The 24,799-nt window shown below is 37.5% G+C and overlaps 3 protein-coding genes across 6 annotated transcripts; all 3 read right to left on the bottom strand.

The window, feature by feature from the left end:
- Positions 1 to 4,625: 4,625 nt before the first annotated feature.
- On the bottom strand, positions 4,626 to 6,076 carry LOC122078424 (probable ribose-5-phosphate isomerase 2). The gene has a single exon (XM_042644395.1). The coding sequence runs from the start codon at positions 5,649 to 5,651 to the stop codon at positions 4,833 to 4,835; it is 819 nt and encodes a 272-aa protein (XP_042500329.1). The 5' UTR covers positions 5,652 to 6,076; the 3' UTR covers positions 4,626 to 4,832.
- Positions 6,077 to 14,013: 7,937 nt separating this feature from the next.
- On the bottom strand, positions 14,014 to 16,013 carry LOC122077815 (protein PIN-LIKES 2-like). Of its 4 annotated transcripts, none has more exons than XM_042643711.1 (3): positions 15,828 to 16,013; positions 15,647 to 15,709; positions 14,014 to 15,521 (listed from the first exon to the last, which is right to left on the bottom strand). In XM_042643711.1, the coding sequence occupies exon 3, from the start codon at positions 15,392 to 15,394 to the stop codon at positions 14,048 to 14,050; it is 1,347 nt and encodes a 448-aa protein (XP_042499645.1). In that variant the 5' UTR covers positions 15,395 to 15,521; positions 15,647 to 15,709; positions 15,828 to 16,013; the 3' UTR covers positions 14,014 to 14,047. The 4 variants fall into 4 exon arrangements, with proteins under 4 accessions (XP_042499645.1, XP_042499644.1, XP_042499642.1 ...); XM_042643710.1 differs by having other exon boundaries at positions 14,014 to 15,539; XM_042643708.1 differs by lacking the exon at positions 15,647 to 15,709.
- Positions 16,014 to 18,308: 2,295 nt separating this feature from the next.
- On the bottom strand, positions 18,309 to 18,659 carry LOC122079690 (F-box protein FBW2-like). The gene has a single exon (XM_042646364.1). It carries the CDS (start codon positions 18,657 to 18,659, stop codon positions 18,309 to 18,311), a length of 351 nt encoding a protein of 116 aa, XP_042502298.1.
- Positions 18,660 to 24,799: the final 6,140 nt, after the last annotated feature.

Consider the following 24,799-nt stretch of genomic DNA (forward strand, 5'->3'; position numbering starts at 1 on the left):
ATATTTTTAGGATGGGAATTTGAGTTAAAATTGAAATAAAAGAAGGGGAAAAAAGATGCACATAACACTGGAGTATAGATTCCAATGTACATTCTAGCACATAAGGAGATGTAGAGCCCATACTAACACATCATCTATTGTTCTCACTCATGTGACTGATACCATTTTCCACAATGCCATTGGTAGGGGTGTCAATCAATTGGGGTTTTGGTTAAACTAAATCGATTATGATATGGTATTAAGTCAAACAAAGCTTGATTTGGTCTTTTATAGTGTTTTTCCGTTTTTGGTTTGGTTTTTGATTTCCACTGATCAGATGGAGTTTGATTTTCTATTAGTTTCATAAAAGGCCAAAACAAAGTGTTAAGAATATTACTAGTATCAAGTGCTCCTGACATGTGGGTTGTTCACTTAGGCACTCTTTGGTATCTTTTTTTTTCTTTTCATAAAAATGGTTTTGGTTGCATTTGGTATCATTTCTCCAACTTGCTTCTATTTAAAAAAGTTAATAAAACACAAAAATCAAAAAGAAATCAAGAGTCATTTATGTATTTTGACCAAAATTAATTTTTAGTTATTTTTGCACTGAACTTTAATGTACATGTACTTAAAGTCCTAATATGGAGTGATAAAGTAATCATTTGCTTTATAATTAGAAATCCAAAACCCTTGCCTACTCTTCTTCAGCTAAAGTTAAGAAAGAGAGTTATAAAAAAGATAGGTGAAGGGGATCTCTTCACCAATTTAAAAAAAAAATCATTTTGCACATAGAAATACCAAGTAGTTACTAAACCATTTTTTATCCAAAAAAAAAAAAAAAAGGTTTTCATTCATAATTTTTATTAAATAAGTAAAAATAAAAAACAAAAATGATATCAAAAGGGCTTAAATACAAACCGTATGACACCTCCTCTTATGCTCCTATTGACTTGCGTGAAAGATGTCAGATGTTTTTACACAACCATTGTGTGACCCCTCCAATGCTCCCATTAATTTAGCGTGAGAGATGCCATTACACACCACTAGTCTGTAGACCCTGGTGACTCCACCATGCCAAAGTTACAGATCAAATTAAAGCTCCAACTAAATCCAAACTACTTGAGCATAGCCTCATATGGGCTGACCTTAACGGCCTTGGTTCTATCAAGTGCTTCAAGCCTTCAACCTCACATAAAAAAAAAGCCCATGAGAACAAGTGATCACATTTTCAGCAGGACCAATGGCCACCTATTCTTACACACAACACACTCATTCACCAAAATATGACAGGATACGATCCCACATCCTCCCTTAGGGGCCAGTTCTTGAAGCCAAAGCTGCTACCACCAGACTAAGCTAGTGTTCATGAAAGAAAGACATACCAGGCATTCTACAATATAGGTTGATTGGGAGAATAAGGTTACAATATACAGTGGCAGTGATCTTAATAGTCTTGGGCAATACTGATACTGATACCTATTACCATTTGGTCTTATCAGAACATTTTACCCTTCAATATAAGAGGTCCTGATTTTTTTCAAATCTTGGCTTACCCCCATTTCATGAAGAGGCTAATAGGGCTGCAATAGGGTTGGGTTAGGCAACGTTTTCAAACCCCAACGCAGCCCTAAGTTCCCTCGAGCCCAGGCCCAGGCCGAGGACAGCCCGGACTAAAGCCTGAAAAATGAAACCCTGGCCCTGAGTCAGGGCCAGACATTACTGATTCATATCAGGATCAGTACCATACTACCTTGTGTATCAAAAGGTCCTATTTTTCAAATCATTCACAAAGATACAAATTATCCAATTATTGGCTTCTTTACCTTAGATTACTCTTTTGAAAGAGGAATCTATTTTGCAGAAAAGAAAAAGGTTGGGGGTGGATGGACCGTAGGCCGAGGAGCCACAAACTGGGAAGACAAAACAGCCTTACAAAAACCTCTGCAGATGAAGGTGATGGTGGCTTCAAATATGGTAGGAGGAGCTGCCTTACTTCAGTCAAGGATAACAGAGCTGTATCAGAAAAGCAGTAGAAGGTTCACTGATGTTTAAAAGCCAGAAGGCCAACTGGAATTGATGTCAAAGTTGATCTCTAAAGATAATCTTGATTCAGCATTAGTAGACACCAGACCAGGCAAGCAAAAGCAGTAGAAGGCTCACTGATGTTTAAAACCCAGAACGGGTCCAGAATTAGTAGGAATAGGCTTAAAAACACTATAACCCTAGTTTCCACATGGCCAGATCAGCTGAAATCCCCTGAGGGTCACAGTGATCAGACGGGAACTCCGCCTTGGTGCAGCTTTCCTGAGCAGAGCATATCAGTAAAGTGTGTGGCATTACCTCAAACAATCTAGCTAGAAATCTGCTTCCACATCCGACACTAATGGAAGCAGCAAAGAACTTGAAGAGGTTGATTTCTTTAATGCTTCCTCTCCTCTCCAGTTATATCCTGAGTTTGGTTTTCATGAATTTTAAGTCAGGCTGTAGTTGGGAAATGAGGGTTTCAAGAACACACGTCAGAAACCCACCAAAGGATATTTACAACAACAAAAACTCAGCCATATCCCAACTTGATGGGGTTGGCTACATAGACCCTTGCCCTCCAATCAGCTATTCAAAGTCACACTTGATACCAGCCAAAGATATTTATCCTGTGGAAAACAATAATACGGAACACCTATTCATTAGTATATGGTTATGGATGAAATTCTAATACTAGTTAAAAAATCTGAAAGAAAAAAAGAAGACTTGTAAAGGGTAATATAAGATTAAAAGAAGAGGAGGAGCAATAATCGCTCATTAATAATACACTAAAGAAAGAAAAACTTCTGTTTCTTCTCAGAAAATAAAAAACAAAATAAAAGGAAAATTGTTTGATGCCTGATTTATTTTTGTCCACCAAACCACGTGAGCCTCAAAACATACAGATAAAATGCATGATTGGTAGATCACCGATTCAGGCTCTTTCCATCAAAAATGAAAGGGCAAATAACAAACTACACTGCCTGATTTTTAACAAGCAAGTTGGGCATCAATCAGGCAATATTAGTCTGTATGCTTGAGATTCAAATTATGCAACGTTTTCGATATGATTTTTTTTCTCTCTTCTTTCCGATGAAAAAAAAAAAAAAAATCAAACTAGTTGAACCACATGATGTAATGTTCTTCATATGTGTATGCTAGAGGCGAAATCAACAACAAACACTATTGAACGATATGTACCTCAACTTGTCTCACGCCAGCTGTTTATGCTTTTCTCCTTTTAAGATTTAAACTCAAACGGGGGAGTGTCTTAACAGTTAACACCAACTATTTTTCACAGAAGGAACCTTGACGAAACAGACAGAGATAAATACAAAAACATGCAAGAAGAATTGATTCATAAAAGAAAACAGAGAATAACTCACAGAACTGTCTTTCTCCCTCTTATATTGTAGAATTTATAAAGCAGTTGTTGAAGGTTTGAAGAACCACAGACTGACTGTCTTTCTCCCTCCTCTATTATAGAAATTATAAAGCAGTTATTGAAGGTTTCAAGAACCACAAACTCTGCTCAATAACCTTTTTATGGTGAAAACAAACTCTGCTCGATAAGAAATGTTTCATAAGATGAGAACAAAATAGCAAAGGAGCAACCTGTTTATAAGAAATTAAATGGTCATTTCACATTTTTGGGAGGAGGAAGGTAGATGACAATGTCTCCATCGCAAATGTATTCCAGATACCATACTAGTTCAAAGATTTGCAATCTCTAAGTATATCTACAGTCTACAAAACCATTTAGATGTTTAAGAAATTAACTGGTACACTAGAAGGTCTTCATTCATTCTGTATATACATATCTTACCTTGAGTTAATTCTATAGGTTAACATAAAAATTTTAAGAACTATAAAAGTGATATAATTTAACATTGTTGAAGCTTTAAAATCCAGTTAGGCTATGATTATCAAACACAAAGTTCTATGTTGAATAGGAAGAAATATAAACAGAAGGATTCTTGTAAATTGTCAGAAACATTATTCGACAATATTGTTTATTATGAACTCCAACAACAGGAGCCCCAGAAATTCTGAATGCATATTAATCATCCACATAACCACTGACCAGACTACAAAATAAAATCAGTAAACAATCTTCAAACTCTATCTTCTATTTTCATCTATGGCCAAAAATATAGATCAAAAAAAAAAAATTCTCACACATCTACAAAACTACATAGCTCAATGGTGTGAACAGCAAAATAACAGAATTCAGGCGCTAGTAAGCCAGTAAGATTAAGGTTGTTCAAGGAAAGGATGAGGAGATAGGCCTTCAGTTGCAAATGAAAAGACCCAATAATCCATGTGATGAATACATGATGAGTTGCACTAACTTAAGTTAATTTTCAATTTCCAGTTAGTTACAAGGAATGGTAATGAGAACTGTGAGAAGAAATTAAGACAATAAGTGGGCAAGATAACTAATAATCTCATTAAATTTTTATCTAAATATATAACAAGAAAATAGGAACATTCAATGGTATTGTAAGAAAAATATGAGGTGGTATGAAAAACCAAGAATTAAGGCAGATAAAAATCACAAAAGGCAGGTATGGGGAGAGAAATGATGTCTAAAGAGTCAAGACCATATCAAAATTCCAAGACCATATCAAAATTCCGAGGACAATTGCCCCAGTATTTATTTAAATTGATACGGAAGAACATCCTTCTCTTTAACAGTATTGGCAATAGCAACAATTTCCGAGGACCAACAGCAACCAAAAATGATCAATTTGCCAAAATATGTAAGTTATCTACTATCTAAAGCTTGATTTGGGGAAAACTACTACATTGAGAACAATCTTCTACCAAGCCTACTTGTTCTTCACCGTGACTCCAAGCTCGCCAGCAACAATAACAGTGGTGGCCATGTTGAGAAACATTCCATGCTCAACAACGCCTGGAAGTCGCAGAATCAAATCACTAGCAACATTTAGATCCCCAATATCCTTCTCAAAGTATAAGTCCACGATATAATTTGCATTATCAGTCACGAACGGCTCATCACTATCCTTGAAAGTTCTGAGCTTGGTAACAGAACCAGAATCTTGAAACAACCTCCGCAACCGCTCCTCCGTGAACTTCCAGCAGAAGGGCACAATCTCCACCGGCATGGCAAGGAGGCTACCACCCAAATAAGGTACCAGCTTGGACTCGTCGACAATAACTACGAACTTCTTGCACGCACCCTCGATCATTTTCTCCCTGAGAAGGGACCCACCTCGGCCCTTGACGAGATTGAGATAAGGATCAACCTCATCCGCACCATCAATAGCAAGATCAACAGTCGGATGCGAATCAAGATCCGAAAGAGGAATTCCCACAGACAAGGCCTGCTCCTCGGTTTGTTTGGAGGTGGGTATTCCAACGATGTTCTTCAACTTCCCCTGCTGCAGAAGCTCGCCAATCCGCTCGACAGCATACTTGGCGGTGGACCCAGTTCCGAGTCCCAAAACCATCCCTGACTCAACAAACTCAACAGCTTTATAGGCAGCAATTTGCTTCAACTCATCCTGAGTCAGAAACACAGGTTGGGGAGGTGGTGAAGGAATCGAAGATGAAGAGGAAGCCGCGATAACTTCCTCAATGGAAGAACTCTCGGAGCAGACGAAACGAGGGAAAGCAATGGCCATGGCTTAATAGGGAATGAATGTATAACGAAGAAGAGGTTAGTGGTGGCCTAGGTAGGAGATGGGTTATCTAGGTTTCGGGTAAGATGGGTTTCGCAGAGAACAAGAATTCATTACAGCTAAACGCACGCACCCTTCTTCGGAAATATCAAACCAATTGAAGAAAAACAGAAAAAAGATAATTGGAAAAATCCTGTCTTGGAGAAGAAACCAAGACAGAGATGAATTGCCTCTCAGAAATTGAATGGAGCCGCAGAGGATAATTTATAGAAGAGGAAGAGAGCCCATATCGAAGAAGTGGGGAAAAATGGCAGAGAAGATCTGAACCACTCCTTTTACTCGATTTCTGGCCTTTCGAAAAGGAAGGTCGAATGGAGATTAGAGAGAGAAAGGAAATAAATAAAAAAAATTTGTTTTCGTTTTTCCGCTTTTTGTTTTTTTTTCCTTTTGTGTTCATGGAATTAGGGTTCCGTTTTGTGTAGCTGGAGGAGCTAATCAGAAGATTTTCCGTCTCTGAAAGCTGAGAGATTTTCTATTTTTAATCATGGAAAGAAAGAAGCTTATGATGCTGAGTGCAGATTCGATTGTGGATTTGTGGGGCCCATATTGATCTTCCGTTTTGAACCAATGGATCCTACGTGGGGTAGGGATTTAGTTTACTATATCAGCCCGCCAAAACCGATGCAATACTGAAATTTAAAAAAGAGCACTTTTATGGCCTATTCTATATGTATCGGTATCATATCATTATCAGTTGTGGGCCTTGTGGCCTTCCTATACTTATACCTAAAACCCTTTCTTTGATGTGGCATACTATTCCTCCTCACATTGTGTCCTTCCTATACACCTAAAACCCTTTCTTTGATGTGGCATACTATTCCTCCTCACATTGTGTCCTTCCTATACACCTAAAACCCTTTCTTTGATGTGGCATATTATTCCTCCTCACATTGGCGTGGTGGGGAATCGTTTTCTTTTGATTGTTATTGCATTTATATGAGAAAAAGATGCATGCGATTCTTTTAAAGCCTTCAAGCATAATAAACAATGAAGACCATACTGACCTTCTCTGGCCTATTCTAACTATTAGGATCTCATATTAGTGATATTATTCTTCAACCTACTTATTGAAGTGTGTAGATTCTTTCTTACATTGCCTTCTAGTAACCTTTACCTTAATTTTATATATTTTTAGGTGGGGATTCCTTACCTCATCCCGGTACTTAATGAACCATGGGGTCCATGTTGACTCTTTTTCCCTCTCTTCTTAAACAAGGGATTTTTTGGGAACAAATTTGTCTCTTGCTTTCTCATTGGTGTTGTTTCCCAATTCCCACTTTGGCAATGTGAGAAACCTCTTCTTTATATTTATATATGAGAGCTTGGTGCTTACATGCTCATGGTATGAATGAAGTATTGACCTTTTTTTTTTGGGTAGAGGTATGAACCTTTCCTACATACATTTTTTAAAGGAAAAATTACTTGATTACCCACTTTTGGGTTTTCCTTTTCAAAATTACCCAACTTATGTTTCAAATAACAAAAATATACAGTTTTAAGTTTGTATTTACAAAATTACCCAAAGCAGTGTTCATCCCTCAACTGAAGAATTTTTTTGACAGTTTTACCCCCCACCTCCCTTCACCCACCCACTCCTATCCCCTTCTTCTTCTTTCTACCTTACAGAAGAAATCAAACAGAAAGAATAGATACATACCAAAGCTAGTAATCCACACAATTCACGAGAATGGGAGAACCAATGCCCCTCAAAAACCTCTCTTGTTGGGTTATCAGGATAACATATCTACTCGTCAAACATTCCTATAGAGAAGAATAAAAGAAGGAGAAATAAGCGTAAGGATCTCATCAAACTAAAATCCAGAAGGGAGAGTTGAGGTTGAGGAGTGCTCTCTCATGAGTATATAAAAAATTTATTTCTGTAAGGAAAAAAAAAAGAGAGAATGAAAGTACTTGGTACTGCTCGCCCTGTTTCTATTCTGTTGCTTAAATATGAAACCCATCACTCCCAACTACATAGTCCATAATGATCAATATGGGTGGTTGCATTCCGTTACCACCGTTTGGCAACGGTGGGTATTTTGGGGATTCTGCAATTCCAATGATAGAAGATCTCAAGCTCAAGTTCCATGTTGGAGTAGAGGTGTTCGATCCTCCCAATCTTCCCAACTAAAATCGCCCAATCAAACCCTCAATGTTTTGATTTTGCCTTGGTGTTTCCTGTAGCTGTAGGTTGCGGAGCTGTCGTCAACGACCGATTTTTGTGGACAGTGCCATGAACCTAAATGCACTCACGCAAATACCCAGTCGTGACATCCTCTCTGCGATGTTGCACAAGTCACAGATGGATTCAGATGGGATGAGATAAGTGGCGGAATAGAGGGAGGTGGTTAGGTGGGAGGATTGCAGAGACATTTGCAGAGTGGGCAACAAACTTGCTATGTTCTTTGAGGATTTAGTATGATCCTCATCGAACACCAGTATACCAACCACTCTTTTTACTTACTCATCTTCACCGAGGGTGTAAAATCCATCGATTCCACGGTGCAATGGGGCTTATAGGTTAGTGATAACGCTGCTTGGTCTGGTTTCCATGTTCCTTCCTCATCGGAGTTGTCAGTCGTAGCTAACAGAGACAGTGATTGGAAAAAATGGTGGTAAAGGAAAACAAGGGCAATTGTGTCAAAAAAAGATAGTAAGTGTGGGGAAGTCACTATTTTGGGTAATTTTAAAATAGCCATCTTTCTTTTGAGTAATTTGGTTAAACAAAACATTTGACGACTAATTTTGTAAAGAGAATCCCAAAAATGGATAATCATGTAAATTTCCCTTCTTTAAATGCCAACAACTATGACATGGCATATCAGAAGAGGCCAAAGTTTTTTTGGACATAGACCCTTAGGTCAAGTTTTTAAGTGTCGAGTTTTATCCTTATTGGAATTTTCAATTGGCAAATATAATCTTCTATTGAATTATGCCAAATACCAAGTGTTTTTATGTGGGGGAATGCGATTTTTTGTGTATGCACGAAAGCCAATGAAAGAACACAAAAAAACATTTATAAAAAAATTATTTTTTTATCATAAAGGTCCTCCTTTTGCCCTATGTGCCTAGCCGCAAAGCCACACTTCCTAACATAAAACATTTTTCATAAGAAAGGGATAAATTAATTAATTTTTTTTTAAAAAATTAACAGATAATTGAGGTGTATATAGCAAGACAAGTTGAAAGGTCGGAGTTACTTGTGTTCTCCCCTTCCCCTGTAAAGAATAAAGTTGCAGACAATTTTTAGGTCATCCGAAGGGTCAAATTCTAATAAGATCATCAAATGCTTTACTTAAATTTAATATTCCCATTTTGCTATTGAAAAATATATAAATAATTATATAAACTGGACCATGAGGAAAAAAGGTTGAGAAAGGGCAAGTTGAAAGTGGTCATTAGTGGTCAAAATATAAACCCACATTGGGTGGTCGAATGACTCGAATTCAAAAGATCCGTAAAGTATAATGTCATCCTCATAAAAAATTCTACAGAGGCCACTTTTAGACAATTACAAAAATGAATATTATAACAGACTATAGTCTATAAGCATAACAAGCCCTTGAGGGTTCATCATTTCATACCATTACTAGCAAAAGAAGTGCCTCCACTTGCTTTCTAGCTTAGGTTCTTGTTGATGACTTTTTATTTTTTTTGGTAAAAAGGTTCTTGTTGATGACTTCTTATTTTTTTGGGTAAAAAGATTCTTTTTGATAACCAGGAAAATCAGGACTTTTTTTTTTTTTTGGTAATAGATTGGAAGTTCATATCTATTGCAGGATTATAAAATTTGGATTACAGTACCACAGAGGAAGCCATGAGAGATCCTGGGGATCATAGAGGGAAGGAGTAGAGAGTTCCTGGGGAGGGGGGAGAGGGTGTAGGGACAAGCAGTAAGGAAGAGATCCCCGGCCAAGAGAGGATAGCTGACTCCTTGCATCATCTAATGGGTTGACAACGTCTATTGCTGATTGGTGTAGAAGTAGAAGCTCGACCTACACTATAGCAAATCCACAATTTGGCCTCTATTTTGTTGCTGGATAAACTCCAACTTGAGATATGTTTGAACGTAAAGATGTCGCCAGCTGTCAAAGCAATGGGTTATTGATAATCTATGGGTCACCTTGCCAGCTAAAGGAAAGATCTCTCACAATGACATCTTTAGGCAATCAATATTGTCTCCTAATAGAAGGGGTAAAAGTTTTTGTACACTTAGGAAGCTTTACTTAAGAGATTTTTCTAATAAATAAAATATTGTCATTTCATGTAACTTTGGAGAACATGTAAGACAATGATATACTGTAAGTATATTTTTAAAAGTATTTTTTTACCCTTGACTTGAAGAACCGATTGAAATAAGATGAGTGACAAGTGAAAGAAAGTTAAAGGTTCTCGTCGAGGGGAAAGTGAAAGAAAGTTATATGTTCTAGTATAGAGATTTAATTCAGAGGCCCCCTTAATTAAATAGTCCTACAAATTTGCAACATGGTAAACTAGGGGGGGGGGGTAAAATTTTGTGAATAGAGACTGCAGGTCCCCTTCTCTCATATTGAATTTCAATGCGCCCCAAGTTCTCCAAGTGACAAGTAGAGCTATGACAATCCAGGACTATTGGAGGTCCATAATAGTGGTTAGAGTGTCATTAACGTGTTTAGATATGTATGGAGATTTGACTAGTCCATACCATGTCTTTTCTATTCAAGGGATCACATCATCTGTTCATGTGGCTCCAAATGGGGGACTGCTGTCCAAAGACAAATTTCCCAAAAAAAAAAATTGTTTGGCATCCAATTTATTATAGACAGTCAGGTACTGTTACCTAGTTTAGATTGGGATCGCAAGGACATTTACATGAAAATATAGGAGTGAAAGAATATAAGGGTTTCAATTGAGATGGTTCTAAATGATCGGAATGGTTTTAATTTTATTTCAATTTACATCTGTATCCATTCAAGGGTATCTGTACCCAGCCAAAGGGTAGTCGGATCCAAAATCGGATAATCAAGAAAATAATCTATTTGATTTGAATAGATATCTGACAAATAATAAAAAGAATAAGTAGCTAATGATCTTTAGGGTTCTTGAAGATTCAACAGGTTCTAGAGAATAAAAAAAGAGAAAATTGTATCCTTCAAGGGGAGGAAGGTCTATGTTACGAAACTCTATGATGTAAACATATAGTTGAAAAAAACTCAACAAAAGCACATGATTGTAGAGTTTAGTGTTGTTTAGCTTTAGTTGATTCATGATACGGTTCACATTGTAGTCTAAAATAAAAAAATGAATCAAATAAATCACTTTTCAAGATCAAAATTAGACTGAAAATTTTCAATTTGATTCGATTTGATTGTAAACGATCAATTTCAAGGATTCTAAATTGACACCCTTGAGAAAATGGGGCCATCTTAAACGGTCTGGCAAATTGTAAGCAAGGCTTAGATGAGAATTGACTTGGCTCTTACATTTTCTGAACTGGTAGCTCATGTATCCTCCTATATTTGCTTGAAAACTTTCAGTCTTGCACTCAAGAAGGAATTCATCAACAAGTGCAGAAACTAGATGACTAATAACACAAGGTAAAAAATATAATACATGAAGGGTTCATTCTATTGAGGGCTAATCCAAACAAATAGGTTGGAAAGGCTAAACCAGAAGTAGATCCACCCAACAAAACTCGGATACATGGACTACCCACAGGATCTTAACTTTTGAGGGGCTGAAAAGCATTCTTTACATAATTTCATGCTGAACTAGATCACAGCACTGGCTTCAAGGCCATCCTAGTTTCTTATAAATGCACAGATAATGATCTGCATCTATGACTTCAATTATAATGCAAAAAATCTCAGATTCAAGATTTTCTCTATGGATATACCATGTATCCATGGTCCAACAGAAACTTACCAAGTGAATGGTTGAAGCCCACTTAACAGATCTAAAATATGAGGTTGAAAATACAGCCAGGCAATGTGCTTTCCTGTAGGTGGGAAGGACAACAAAATCATAATGAAGCAAATGGAAAACATATCTGAAAAGCACGTGTAAATAATAAAAAGTAGGAACAACATCATTTCAAAAGTTGAAACAGAAAATAAAGAAGCTTTGAACCTAAAAAGCTCATGTAAAAGACCAGCATCTTAGCAACTACTGGAAAAAATTGGACATTCTCCACTGGAGAGAAGAAAGAAACATTGATTTAATCAGGTTCTTCAATACAAAAGCTAGATGGGGTACGGTCAGTAGTTGAGTTCAAAATGTATAGTAAGATCTAAGAACAAGACTGAGCGATGTCAATCCAAAAGCAGAATAAGATTAGTTCCATATGTGATAAACAAGTGAAAATCTTTTCATTAGTAGGTAAGAAGAGTATGAACCCAAGCTTATCATTCAGAATTTCCAAATAATTTAGGGTAATACTAAATTTTCAGTATAAGTAGTTCAGTTGGACCAAGAAGTGTAATTCATTCATAAGGTCAAAGGTCAAGCTTACATGAAAAATTGCATCTGTTAGAAGCTGAGAAATTCATGCCAACTCATGGGGAAATACTATTCTTGTATGACTTGAATCTAACAGCTCTTATCACATCAGTATGTAAAACCCAACTTTCTTTCTAATTCATGTTCTATATTTTAATACCTTTCAACCATATTTTCCCATCCGGAATAGAAAAGGCAAACAAAATCATAGAATTACATAAACGAGTGGAAGCATAACAAACCTCAAGGATAGGGATGGGATACGGTGATGGGGAACAAAGTATCCAAGTGAAAATCTCTGTTCTCTTCAGATTCTAGAGGAAGACACATCGGTTATGGAGGCACCTTCACCAGCTTCAGTGACAAATGATTAATGAAATCTTGAAAGACGAAAATAATGTACTTCATAACCTGGAGGATCAGTCCCTAGTAGGCCATACAGGCATATTCCTTTCCTGGGAGAAGATTTTTTTTTTCCCGGGAGAAGATAAAGTTTCTAAAGTGCTCAGAATAAACAGATTCATTTTTGACAAACTTTGACGTGAATGGAAACATTTTTACTGTATCTCAACCACAAGATATAGTCGAACATTAAGGGCTCTAAACAAGATTCTTGATTTTAAAAACCTCGAGAATAAGTAACCGAGAACCTGGTGAAAGTCATGCTTTGGCAGGGCGGGTACTAAGAGGGGTGGATCAAAATGGTCCTAAAGCTTTGCCAATTATTTGCACAAAGGGGCCACTCTTAAGACTCAAACCGGTCTTCACACTAGCAACCTGAGCTTTTTACCTCAGGAAAATCACTGACTCCAACTAGACAAGGAAAATACATAGTTTATGACCAAAACAAATGAACAAGAACCCAAAACTGCGGCCTTATCAACCAATTAACCCAACCACATCCTTGGCAAACTACAAAGGATTCATAGGGGAAGTCTTCCTTGTGACTATAAATTCTTATATAGAGATTATGTATTAAAGGAAAAGAAGCAAGCTGACATATATAATTCACAGAGATTACTTTTCACTGCTTCAAATATGTGTGGTTGTGTACCAACTACAAAGAAAGTTGGACCAAACCAGAAGAAGATTTTTGTCAACATCAGAGACAACACACCCTTGCAAGCCCAATACCTGTTTGCACATCAGTACAGATCAAGGTTCAATAGATAGCAGTCGTGTTGGAATGGTTCAAACTGGTTCCAATCTAACCCATGATGTCTCAACATATCCCAATTTAGATCACATGATCTGTATCAGGATTTACTGACCCTACAAACCCTATTACATGTACATGCTACTGTCATATTACATAGAGAAAAAAAATTACTATCCATAAAATTGATTTAAAGAAAAAAGAAAGAGCATTCCCCAAGCCTAGCATAAAGTTATAAATCAGGAGACCACACACTACAAATGCTGGTAGATTATGCAAGTTACATAGGCCATGCTTTAGATTTTTTCTTTGCAGGTCATAGTGCATTTCCTTGTCAGATTCTCATTCTAGCATAGTTTCCATGACTCGACATGCCATGACAATTCAAATGAATCTAGTTATAGACTCTCCTGTAGCCTTCAGAGATTAAGAAGATTCACAACAGTTTAAATCTTTACCAACTTGTTTGACACAATTGGTTGAAAGGAAAAAAATCACTTATTCCATTCATGATCCAAATTGTAGAAGATGACACCCAAGATCTCAAAGCAATCTTATACAAGTAAACCATGGTACCAGTGTTTTTATTTACATTTTTTTTTTTTTTGGAGGGTGTGGGGGGGGGAGGGAGGGGGAATGAGGTGAGGGGGGCGAGGGGGTTGAAGATTTGTGAGCAAAAAAATCAAATGAGATTAATTTATAACTCTCATACATATGAAAGTAACTTAAAGTATATGAAAGTATAAAGCGAAAGAGAGAACACAGCAAACACATGCTGCCAGAATAGGAGTGCTGAAGCCTCACTGACTGCATAGCCCCTCAAGCGGGCAATCGCTCCCAACAAGATGGCACTTGGTGTTGTGTATTGCAACAAAAGCACAAACTTAAACATTTGATCACCTTTGACTAGAAGATGCAATTTATCCGCCATAGCAACAACCCCGATCCCCAGCACAGGAAGCACCAAGAGCCTTGCCACAGTAATACCAATTGTAGTTTTAATCCCAAGTTTAGAATCATTTGGTCCCTCTGCTAGCATTCCCCCCAGAATAAGCATTACAGAAGGCACAGTTGCGCCTGCCAAGATCTCCATGCTGTCTGTGAAGAATGAAAGCGGAGCATCAGTTCCAAAGACAAAGGACTTGAGTTGGGGTACCAGCCCGATGGTAATTGTTAATAGAGAAACGATTGTTGGGGGTTGTAGGATGTGCTGTATTGGAGTTTTTTCAGCAACAATTCTAATCCTCCGGACCACCCGGGGTTCTGCCAGACACCTAATGGACTGGGGACTGCTACTACCACCTTCCTCTTCTGCGAGATCAACATCAGGAAAAGTAGACAAGCTTGACAGGCTATTGAAAACCCTAGCAATGAAGGGTGTCTTGGAAAGTTCAGTCTCTTTATCCTCAATGCCTGGCCATTCAGCTTCGACTAGGAGAGGCCGGCTGACATCATTGACTGGTGCTTGTTCCTCAATTTCGGTACCCTCTTCGACAACCTCAAAATATTCCAAAGGGGGCTCCATCATGTGGTAAACTAATGTGTATACAAGAATTACAGCAACCCATTGTGCAAAAGAGACATAGGCAACACCAGTTCTGTGGCAATGTGGTCCAAACGGGTGATCTGAGGTATGGCAGACAGAGCCAATAATAGCAATAGGGAGATTCCCAGTGTTTCCAAATGCTGTCATGATAATGGTGAAACGAACATATTGAGCAGGCGGGCGACATATGATTGCCACGAAAATCCCCAATATGCAACCAATGATTGTGCTGATCAACACATTAACAGGGATGAACCACCAAAGGGCAAAATTCTGTAGAGTAATGGATTCACCAAGATGGGTGAAGATGAGGCATGGTAAGAACAAAGCAAACACAAGCTTGCTGAGGAGCTTGAAAGTTGCTCTAGGAATAATTTGGGTCTTGGGGTGTCCGAGAACTAGACCAATGACAGCGAGGCAGAGAAGTTTCATCAAAGGTACAACAGCACTTAACAGATCTGTTTCAGCTGTATTCATGTTTTCGACTGAAGAAAAAAGCTCCCACATCTTATATCCGCTATGAATCCGGGGTCCTAAATCAAGATCTCCAGAAATAATTGAACGAAGAACTTCCTCCAAATTCAATGAGAACCAACCAAATTTAAGGCTTCCCGTCCACCATCAGCAGATTTATCTAAAAACCAAAGATTCCCTGTCGGAAGTAATTAATGTTCTTCAAATTTAAAAAAAAGGGTTGGACATAAAGATAAATTCTTTCCAGTTTCCTCCGATTCTAAACGAAAATTATCAGAACCTTACAGATTTCAAATTACAAGTGGATCGAAATTGCATAACTTTCAATTTCATGGCTTACTAAGTGGACTGCAACATCAAGAAGACAAGTATATAAAAAAAATTACATGAAATTCCACGGTACAACCTGGATTCAAAATCAAAATAGATAATTTATCGTAGGGGAGAGGACAGAAGATGAACTTACAACGCAGAGGACCCGAAAAGCAGGTGAATCAAGGATGCCATGATATTCAAGAGTAGATGAGCTTCGGCTTTCTTCTTCAATTCGGAATCCCCTCTGAGAGAGACGTAGGGATCATAAAAAGCGTCGAAAACAAAAAAGCGAATTGGACTTGATGATGAAAAGTGTTTGTTATTAATGACAAATTTTTTGTTAGCTTCCGTGTGAAGCGTACCTATCTTATAGCGCGGTGGATTAATGCTTTCGGAGGAGAGAGATAGGGTTATCTCAACAATTGGCAAAAGGGATTTGCACCAATCACGTGCGAGATTGATACATAAAAAAATTATTGTATAATTATTAATTTTGTCTTATTATAAAAGGACTGTCATGCTAAATAGAATACCCAGGTATCAGGTATGTTAGTAAGTCTTGCAGGGCAAAATCTACACCGTTGGATATTTGTTGTCTTGCTTAACCTACCTAGCTAGACGCTCTATCGTCATTCTTCTTCTCTCTCACTATCTCCGTCACCATCTCAGTCTCCGTCATCGGTGTTTCCTCTAAAGACATCGTCATCGCACCTCACTTGAAACCGGCGTTCATCTACGTCTCTGGCTCCCACTCCCTCCCTTCTTCGTCTTCTTTGCAGGAACCCAGAGCATGAGCAACGGCGACGATGGCCGATGGCCGATGGAAAACGATTACGATTAGGGTCGAGGATAAAGAGAAGGGAGGAGGAGAAAACTAGAGAAAAAGAGATTTGGCTTTGGAAGTACCCAAGTAGATTAGATTAACACAGTTTAGGATAAAGAATGGAGTAGCATTTGCTTGCCAGAGGAAATGCACGCTTGAGATCTGTGTTCGCCTGTGGGCTTTACTTGGGACTTCTTTCATCAATGGGTAGTGTTTCATCTTTGGAAGTCTCTGTGGTTGTTTTCTTCTTTTTTGTTCGGATTCCTTTGATCGGGATGCAATGGAATAAAAACCAGATTGAATGTCACCTGGAATTGATTTTATGAAATTTGTGTTTAGTGGGCGTGAATGATTCTTTTTTTCTTTTCTGTGTTCTATCTCCCATGGTTTTGGGGATGGTTTCGATGAGCAGAGCGAATGGTTTTGGAGCTATTGTTTGAGTGCCGACGTCAGTGAATCGGAGAGTTTTAGTAATTTTGCTTTCCGGCGCTAAGATGGTGAGGGAGCTTCAAGTTCTTTCGCGTCTTCTCCCCTTGACGGTCATCCACCAACCTGTAATTCAGGTTTTCCGATGCTTCCTTTGATGTTGCCTATCATCGGTGGGAGAGATGTGGTGGTTTTGGATGAGAAGTCGGAAAAACCAGAACAAAATTGACTGGTTATTTTTTCTGTCTATTTTATATTTCCCTGTTATCTTAAACTACTGCTTCCTCTAGCATTTGATCTTTATCAGTTTATTTTTGCAGAAGTAGAGATGATGAAGGAGTGGTTCTCTAAACCCTAAAACCCTCTTTGTTCTTAGATTTTTGTCATCGCTTTCTCTGGCTGGATCTGGTAAAAGATCCTACCGGAGTTTGCGCACTGTTCTTAGATTTTTGTCATCGCTTTCTCCGGCTAGATTTTTGTCATCGCTTTTTCAGACGAGACGAGAGAGAAAGAGAGAGAGGAAAGGTGTAGTAGTAGTGTATTGAAAATTTGTATATCTTCTTTTCATTCAACGATTTAATTTAAGTTGAACAAATCCTATGGTCAAAATCCCGCTAGCATTCCTAATTCCTAGGTACTACGCTAGCATACATATCCCTCTATATATATTTTTTTATTTTTTTAGGGTAATTTATAACGTCACCCCCTAGAGAATGCCACAATTATAAGAACACCCCTTTTGTTTCACCAAATTAGACTCAGACCCTCTACCGTTAGTCACTGTTAAGGAATATACCTTATATGCTGATGTCAGCAATTATATTTTATTTTAAATACCAAAATACCTTTATAAAATATGAAGTACCTAAAATACCCTTGTAATAATTTCTTTCACCCAAATCGATATGGGCCCGTTCTAAAACCCAATTTACCTATCCACCGACGATCGTTCAGAGCATCGGCAGCAGCGGCATCGGCGATGGACGATGACGGACATCCGTTGTCCTGTAGGACCTCATGGCGACTAGCTATTGCTTATGCTCCACCAAAACTAAACTAATTTACTTTTTCTCTAATCGGTAAGGCTAAGGCAGTTGCAGACAGGGGAACAATCATCTATAGAGATAGGAAAATGGGCGTTGCCATTATTTTCAAGAAATGAAAAAAAAAAAAAAAAATACAAACCCCACAACTTTCACTGTTCTAGGAACCATATATAAATCCCCAAAGCCTAAGAAACCTTCCATTCCAATTTCCATGCCAGGGGTGGCATCCAAAACAGTAGTAATAACACCTGTAGAAAGCTCAAGTAATACCTATTGATCTAGTTTCCAGACCCAAACATCAAACACTCTTACAACCTAAAATTAATGGATACAGGGACTACTCAAACTTCCCAGAATCATCATCATCTTCCTCATCAAACCCTTCATAGAACCTCAGCTCCAACTCCTCAAGCCTCTGCTCATCGTCCCAAACCCCATCAGAGCTCTCACCTTCATACAGATGAGTACTAAACATCCAGGCAGAGTAACACGAAGAATCCAAGTAATCAAATAAATCATCACAGTAATTCCGGTAGTAATTATCCATGACTGAAGCGCCCAGAACCTTCAACCTAGAGCACTTCTCATCTAAGAACTTGTCATCAAGTTTCACATCCCAGCAATCTCTCACATCTAAGGATTCGAGTTCTCGGCAACCAGAGAGAATGTTGGTTTGATGGTGAGCCATGGAACCACCACTCGATGTCCGGTGCAAACAATTAGATGGATATCATTGAAGAATGCCGCTGATGGTGGCAGTGTGCCGTAAATTGCGTCTCTCTCTCTCTCTCTCTCTCTCTCTCTCTCTCTCTCTCTCTCTCCTCTCGATGAAGGTGAGAATGGATAGAGGTGAAGAGGAATCAGGTTAAAATGAGTTTTAGTGAAAAGGGTATAACGGTCATTTTAACTCTTGAATTAACAGTGACTGACAGTAAGGGGTCTGAGTCTAATTTGGTGAAATAGAGGGATTGTTCTTATAATTGTGGCATTCTCTAGGGGGTGGCACTGTAAATTACCATTTTTTTTTATTATTCTGTTATTTTCCTTTATTATTTACCAAACATAATCTAACGGCTTGGGAAAGAAAGAGAAAATGTGGAAAACGTTTTTTTTATAAACAAAATCCAACTCTACTTCACCACCACTTAAAATATTATGTTTAGCTGTCACGGCTTACACCGATGTGGGGGGAAATTTTGGGGATGGACTTTTTCCTTCATCCTCAATAATCAATGTATCTTATATTACGTAAATCATTTGTTGATAGGAAAATATGGTGAGGCGAATGCAAATGGACTATTAGAAGGGGTGAGGGTGGAAAAAAAAAATGATGGAAGGTGGATTTGGTGTGGAGTGATATGGAGGATCTTCGAAGTTTTTTAGTTTTCTGGATATATTTAACGAGGAACGTTTAACATTTTGGCCTTGGGTGGCTATTCCACTCCAACTGGAATTGGAGAATTTTGATAAACACTCAATTTTTTGTATGAATGCTAACAACTTGCTTATGGTTAGAATAAGGAATATGACAAAACTAGCTATTGAAGGGAAACGATTAATTATTAACGATGATAATATATATAAACAATGTTAATTTCGGCTTTGGTTTCTTATAAAGTTTTTTTCTTTCAATAAAAAATATGCAGAGAACTTTTTTCCTTCAACAAAAGATATTGCATGCAGACATCCCTGTGAAGACTTGGAGATTACTATAGCAACCTCCCTATAAAATGTCTTACATACCCCCTCATTTCAATGTTCAGCATAATATCTTCTTCGAGGCTTGAAATTACACACTGGCGGCGTGCAGAACCCTCCTCCTTTTTTTTTACGACACACGATTAATGTTAAGACTAAAGTTTGGAGTTTCATAGAGAAGAATCTAGATTATAGATGGGTTTATTAGACACGAACAATTGTAGTAATTTTGTCGAGTGTGGGTTGCAATGATGGGAAAAAGGGCAAGAGTCAGCGTATTCAATAGGATGCAATAAATTGACGATTGATTCATTAAGTTCAATTTTTATTTATTTATTTATTTATTTTTTTTTTAGGGAGGGGTGATTGTTTATTGTGACTCAATTTTTTGGGTTACTTCTCATAAAGCACCCTTTTCAAATGGGTGATTTCTTTGAGAGCTTTCCAAATGAGTGATTTCTGTTTGTTGATTGTGTCTCCTGAGAGGGGAAGCACTCCTTATATATTAACTAGCTACTCTTTGTAGTGGTGGATCCACTTGGTCTTAAGTGGAGAAAGGACTAAATGGGCTACATATTCTGGGCTTCCCTAATGAAGCGGCCCATGATCATTTAATGATCCTATGGGCTTGTGCCCACATGTGGATCAAAGAGTGTGTTTTATGGATGTGGGTGCCCAACTGATGGGTGTAAGGGTCCATCATGTAGGTCGTTGGACGCCCAAGGCCTAGTGCTTGGTGAAAATATGACATCCAATAAATCTCAATCAATAGATAGGCCATTATACTTATAAGCCTCAAAACCACACAACCTTTGTGGACGTGGGAAGTTTAAGCTAAACCACTCTTTCCACATGGAGGAATATTTAAACTTTGAGTCTCTAGGGGAGGATACACTAGCACCTTCTCTATCTTTGTCTCTCAGCTCACATGAAATACCTCGCCTCCCTCTTGTGTAGGAAACCATTTGGTTACACTTCATGGATGTGTTTCTCTATTTCGCTTGCTATAAGAATTCTCTCTGATATCCTTACCAAAAAAAGAAAATATATATCTCTCCAATATTTATAGTCTTGAAAATAAGTAATTCATGCCTCGAGGTTGTAGAGACAGACTACACATGACTCATTTAGATAACTAGCAACCTATTAATATTCAAAATAGTATACATTTGGGAAACCATGAACTATGGAAGTGGGTACCCTAACTCCTTGAAGGAAACGTACCATGAGAAATTATTATTGGGATTAAGTTGGCCCCAACGTCTGGTTCAAAACCCAAACTACACACCCCCACTATATAAAATAAATAGCAAATCGCCTATAACATATCCTAATTACCCCTATAATCTATATGATTGGTCTTCCATGGCTACCCCCTCTAACGGTCAAAACTGCACACAACCATAAGAGGGAACCTGGATCCCTCTCCCATTATAATTATATTCTTCAAATAAGTACCAAGATTCTCAAGACTGCACAATCAAGAGATAGAAAATCTATTGATTGCACTGCGTTATGCCATGTAGTAGGATGATGCGGCGGATCCAACAATAGGATATCAAAGAAATACTATATATTAATCATGTGTAAGATTTCAGATTCAATTATATACCTTTCCATGGGTTGCATGTTTATCTTGTATTTTAATTGTTAATTTTTTCAATTTCCCTTTGGATTAGCCAAGGAATTTTTTTTTCCTCTTGTCAAACTATACTTGGTGAAATTAATGGGAGAGAAATAAGTACACTACCTAAATCTAGCAAAGTAGCAGGTGACTCAACTGGGGCCACGTGATGGGGTATCATATAAGAGGGGTCGGGGGTTTTTTTTTTTCAAAGGGAGAAGAGAGACAGTGGGTGGTAGCTTACAATACACTTATGGTATTCCCAGCTTTTTCCAAAAAGATGGCTCTCTACATTGCTACTGTTGGGGAGGAAACTAGATGCACAAGAATGAATGTCATGAAAAGGTATCATTCATACAAAGATCCATCTATTTAGAACATGTGAAAGAAAATAATAGTACAAGAATCACGTAAGAAAACTCTGACATTGTGGAAAAGTTATTCACATATCTATTTGTCATGTTTTATTTGACTAATAGCTTAAAATTTTAGGGGTTTCTCTCCATTCTATGTATAAGCGAGTCTATATCGTAATCCACACCCCCAGTAGACGTTATAGACATCCATTTCCATTAGCTCACCTCATTTTCTTAGGAATATTGTGAGTAGTTGGAGAGTCTCTTTCTCAGGGGCGTGAAGAGATCCTTTCTCTTCTTGTGATCAAACCACACTAGCATGCCATTGGTCTCTCTCTCTTTCTCATGTGACTAATGGATGAGTGAAATCTAAACCATAGTTGGAGATTAGAAAAACAAAGAGAAATCAGTTAGAAGGAGCTCTCAAACCCCTCTCTTTGTCTCTCTCTGTCTCTCTCATATTCATGGTTGAAATCTAAACCCAAAGTAGAAGATTAGGAAAGAAAAAAGGAAATTAGTTAGAAGGAGCTTTCAAACCCAACAACATGAAGCTTCCAAGAAAAGGGCAAAAAGGCAAGGCAGGTCCATTGAATAAAGAATCCCAATAAGAACCTCATCTATCAATGTTTGCTCAATTGATTGAGACTAGTGCTTCTTATCCAAACTACCACATAAATTTATAAATGATAAGCTTTGGCCCAACAGTTGATTTGGACCAGCATCTCTTGCCCGGTCCCTGGTTCCATATAGTAACACGTGTCTCATGTCTAGAGGATTGCCCATATCTCTACATGGGTTTCCACTCTCCATTGGGAGTTTGCTTATGCAAGAAAAATAATTTATCTCCACTGCATAATAAAATTTTGATAGAAAATTTTCCATTAGGGCATTTCATAGTATCAAATAATAATAACCTTTTGATAAAAAAAATATAATAACAATAAATTCATTCTTTTCAAAACCCTAACGGTGAATAAAGAATTCATAGATTGGTGGGTTGGTCCCAAAATTTAAGAAGAAATAAGTAGGTCAATATCAACACTAGCCTTTAAAATAACACGGCAAAAGGTTGTATGCACGGTCAATTTAAAAAAAAAAAAAAAATCCTTCTTATTTAGAGCAATCTGGAATTCTGGATTGATATCAATGGAAATCGATCTAGAATTTTAAAACCTTGCATAAAACCATCTCCCTATGCAAATAATTATTAGGCAAGATATCTTTGAGTAACAGGTGGAGTGTAAGCGACTAGGGAGAACCAATGAGAAACGAGAGAACATATTTGTGGATTGAAAAAAGAGAAACCATTTCATCTGAGGGGATAGAAGATGTTAGCTTTTACGCACAACTAGGGAGCATTCATTTTTCCTTAGAAATAAATATGAATAGTAAATGGTCCAAATAATGGCTATATAAGTGGGGCAAGTTTGTGCAAGGCTGTTGGGATGGATGGATCTTGGTTCGTTCCAGTATGCCTAATTGCCATGTGTCAAATTAAATTTGGCAATAATGGTTAAACGAATATTTTAATTGAATCTTTAATAATACAAAGGAATTTAGTGGATTAAATAAATGGACATGGTTCTCTTAACAAACAATATAGAGGAGCACATCAATTAGATGCCATAAAACAATTTCATACATGAGAACGCATCGAGATCATTTCATGTGAAGAGAGTGGTAGAGTCTAACACCCTCTCTTGCATCTCAAAGAACATTTTCCCTTTTATAAATAAAATAGGATCCCAAAATTTTACATGGGACCAGTATAATTTTTGCTTTCAATCCAATGGTTCTAATTTATCCAGTTTACATATGACGTGGCTAAATCGAGTATCATGAACTACACTCACACTGTGAATGCCAAACCTGCTGCTTTTTCAAGGTTTTTTAGATGAAACTCCATCTTCGCCCCTTTTCTTGCCAAGCTTTAGGTCCATAATCTTGCTTTCAAAAAACGCTACTTGCATCCACCAGAAAAACGAAAGCCTCTGGTTGAAAGCTTTGCTTGCAGCATTCATTATTGATGTGCTTCCTCTTATTGGGTTTTCGTCCTCGGGTACTTATTACACACCGTATCCTTTGAAATTTATAAGAGAAAAGGGAGTATAGTTACTTCTACACACCCATGGTCCATGTTGGTCCATGTCATCGGTGGTAAGAACCTTTCTTATGTGTCTACTTTAACCAATTAACTATTATCTATGTAGTAGTTTAGGTTGGGATAAATTTTTATAAACAAGTTGTTTCATGAGCATATTTATATATATTTTTTTATTTTTATAGGATCCTACCTACATATTAAGTTTTAGGTTGTCAGACTTTGTAACGTGGCAAAATAAATGTTTGAGAATATGGGATATTGGAAGAATACACACTAGTGGCTAATATGTTAGAATTTGGAACAAGTTTGTAAACTTAGACTTCCTAAGTTTGATTACCATTAGGCATATCTTGAGCCATTCATACTGAGGTGTTTAGTGTTCTTCACTGTTTTTAGTAAAAGTTTAATTGTTCTCATTTAACCCCGATATGACCCAGTCCATGCGATTGTGAGATCAATATAGGCCCGCGATACTAGTTAGGCAAAAGGCATGGATATCCGACGTTAGCCAAAAAAAAAAGTTAGAGGTGCATGAATAAATACAAGAATGCAAACTAATATATCAATGTATATGATTAAATTAGATTTTAAAATTTAACACGTGATAATCCCACCCATGACATCTCTATTCAGAATCTAGGATAATTTCATATTTACATCAATTAATTGGACCCCATCTGACTCACAATGTAGCAATTTTTTTTTTGGTCATAAAGGAAAGCCTACCTCGGTGGGGCGTCTAGGATATATGACTTTTATCTTCTCTATTATTTTATGCAACCTTTAACTCTTAATTCTATCCTTTTATCTCAACACCCCCCTCCAACACCTCACCCAAAAGAAAACTCTTTCTTTCCATCAGGCTTATTTTCTGCACCCTAATATAAAATTTGATTAACAAGAAATTTCCATAGTTAGATAACTTCAGTTCCAAGCTTAATTGCTTTGAATAAAGAGACGATACTTATGAATCAAAAGCCTACTCAAGTGTCACTTCTTTCACTCTCTTTTTCACGTGAGAAGATTTGCATCAACTTACCCCCCCC

This window comes from Macadamia integrifolia, chromosome 5 (assembly GCF_013358625.1).
Source record: "Macadamia integrifolia cultivar HAES 741 chromosome 5, SCU_Mint_v3, whole genome shotgun sequence".
In the NCBI taxonomy this organism is placed as follows: domain Eukaryota; kingdom Viridiplantae; phylum Streptophyta; class Magnoliopsida; order Proteales; family Proteaceae; genus Macadamia; species Macadamia integrifolia.

Bases quoted from the DNA above. Each gene is read 5' to 3' on its own strand.
- LOC122078424 (XM_042644395.1), bottom strand. From the start codon at position 5,651: ATGGCCATTGCTTTCCCTCGTTTCGTCTGCTCCGAGAGTTCTTCCATT.
- LOC122077815 (XM_042643708.1), bottom strand. From the start codon at position 15,394: ATGTGGGAGCTTTTTTCTTCAGTCGAAAACATGAATACAGCTGAAACA.
- LOC122079690 (XM_042646364.1), bottom strand. From the start codon at position 18,659: ATGGCTCACCATCAAACCAACATTCTCTCTGGTTGCCGAGAACTCGAA.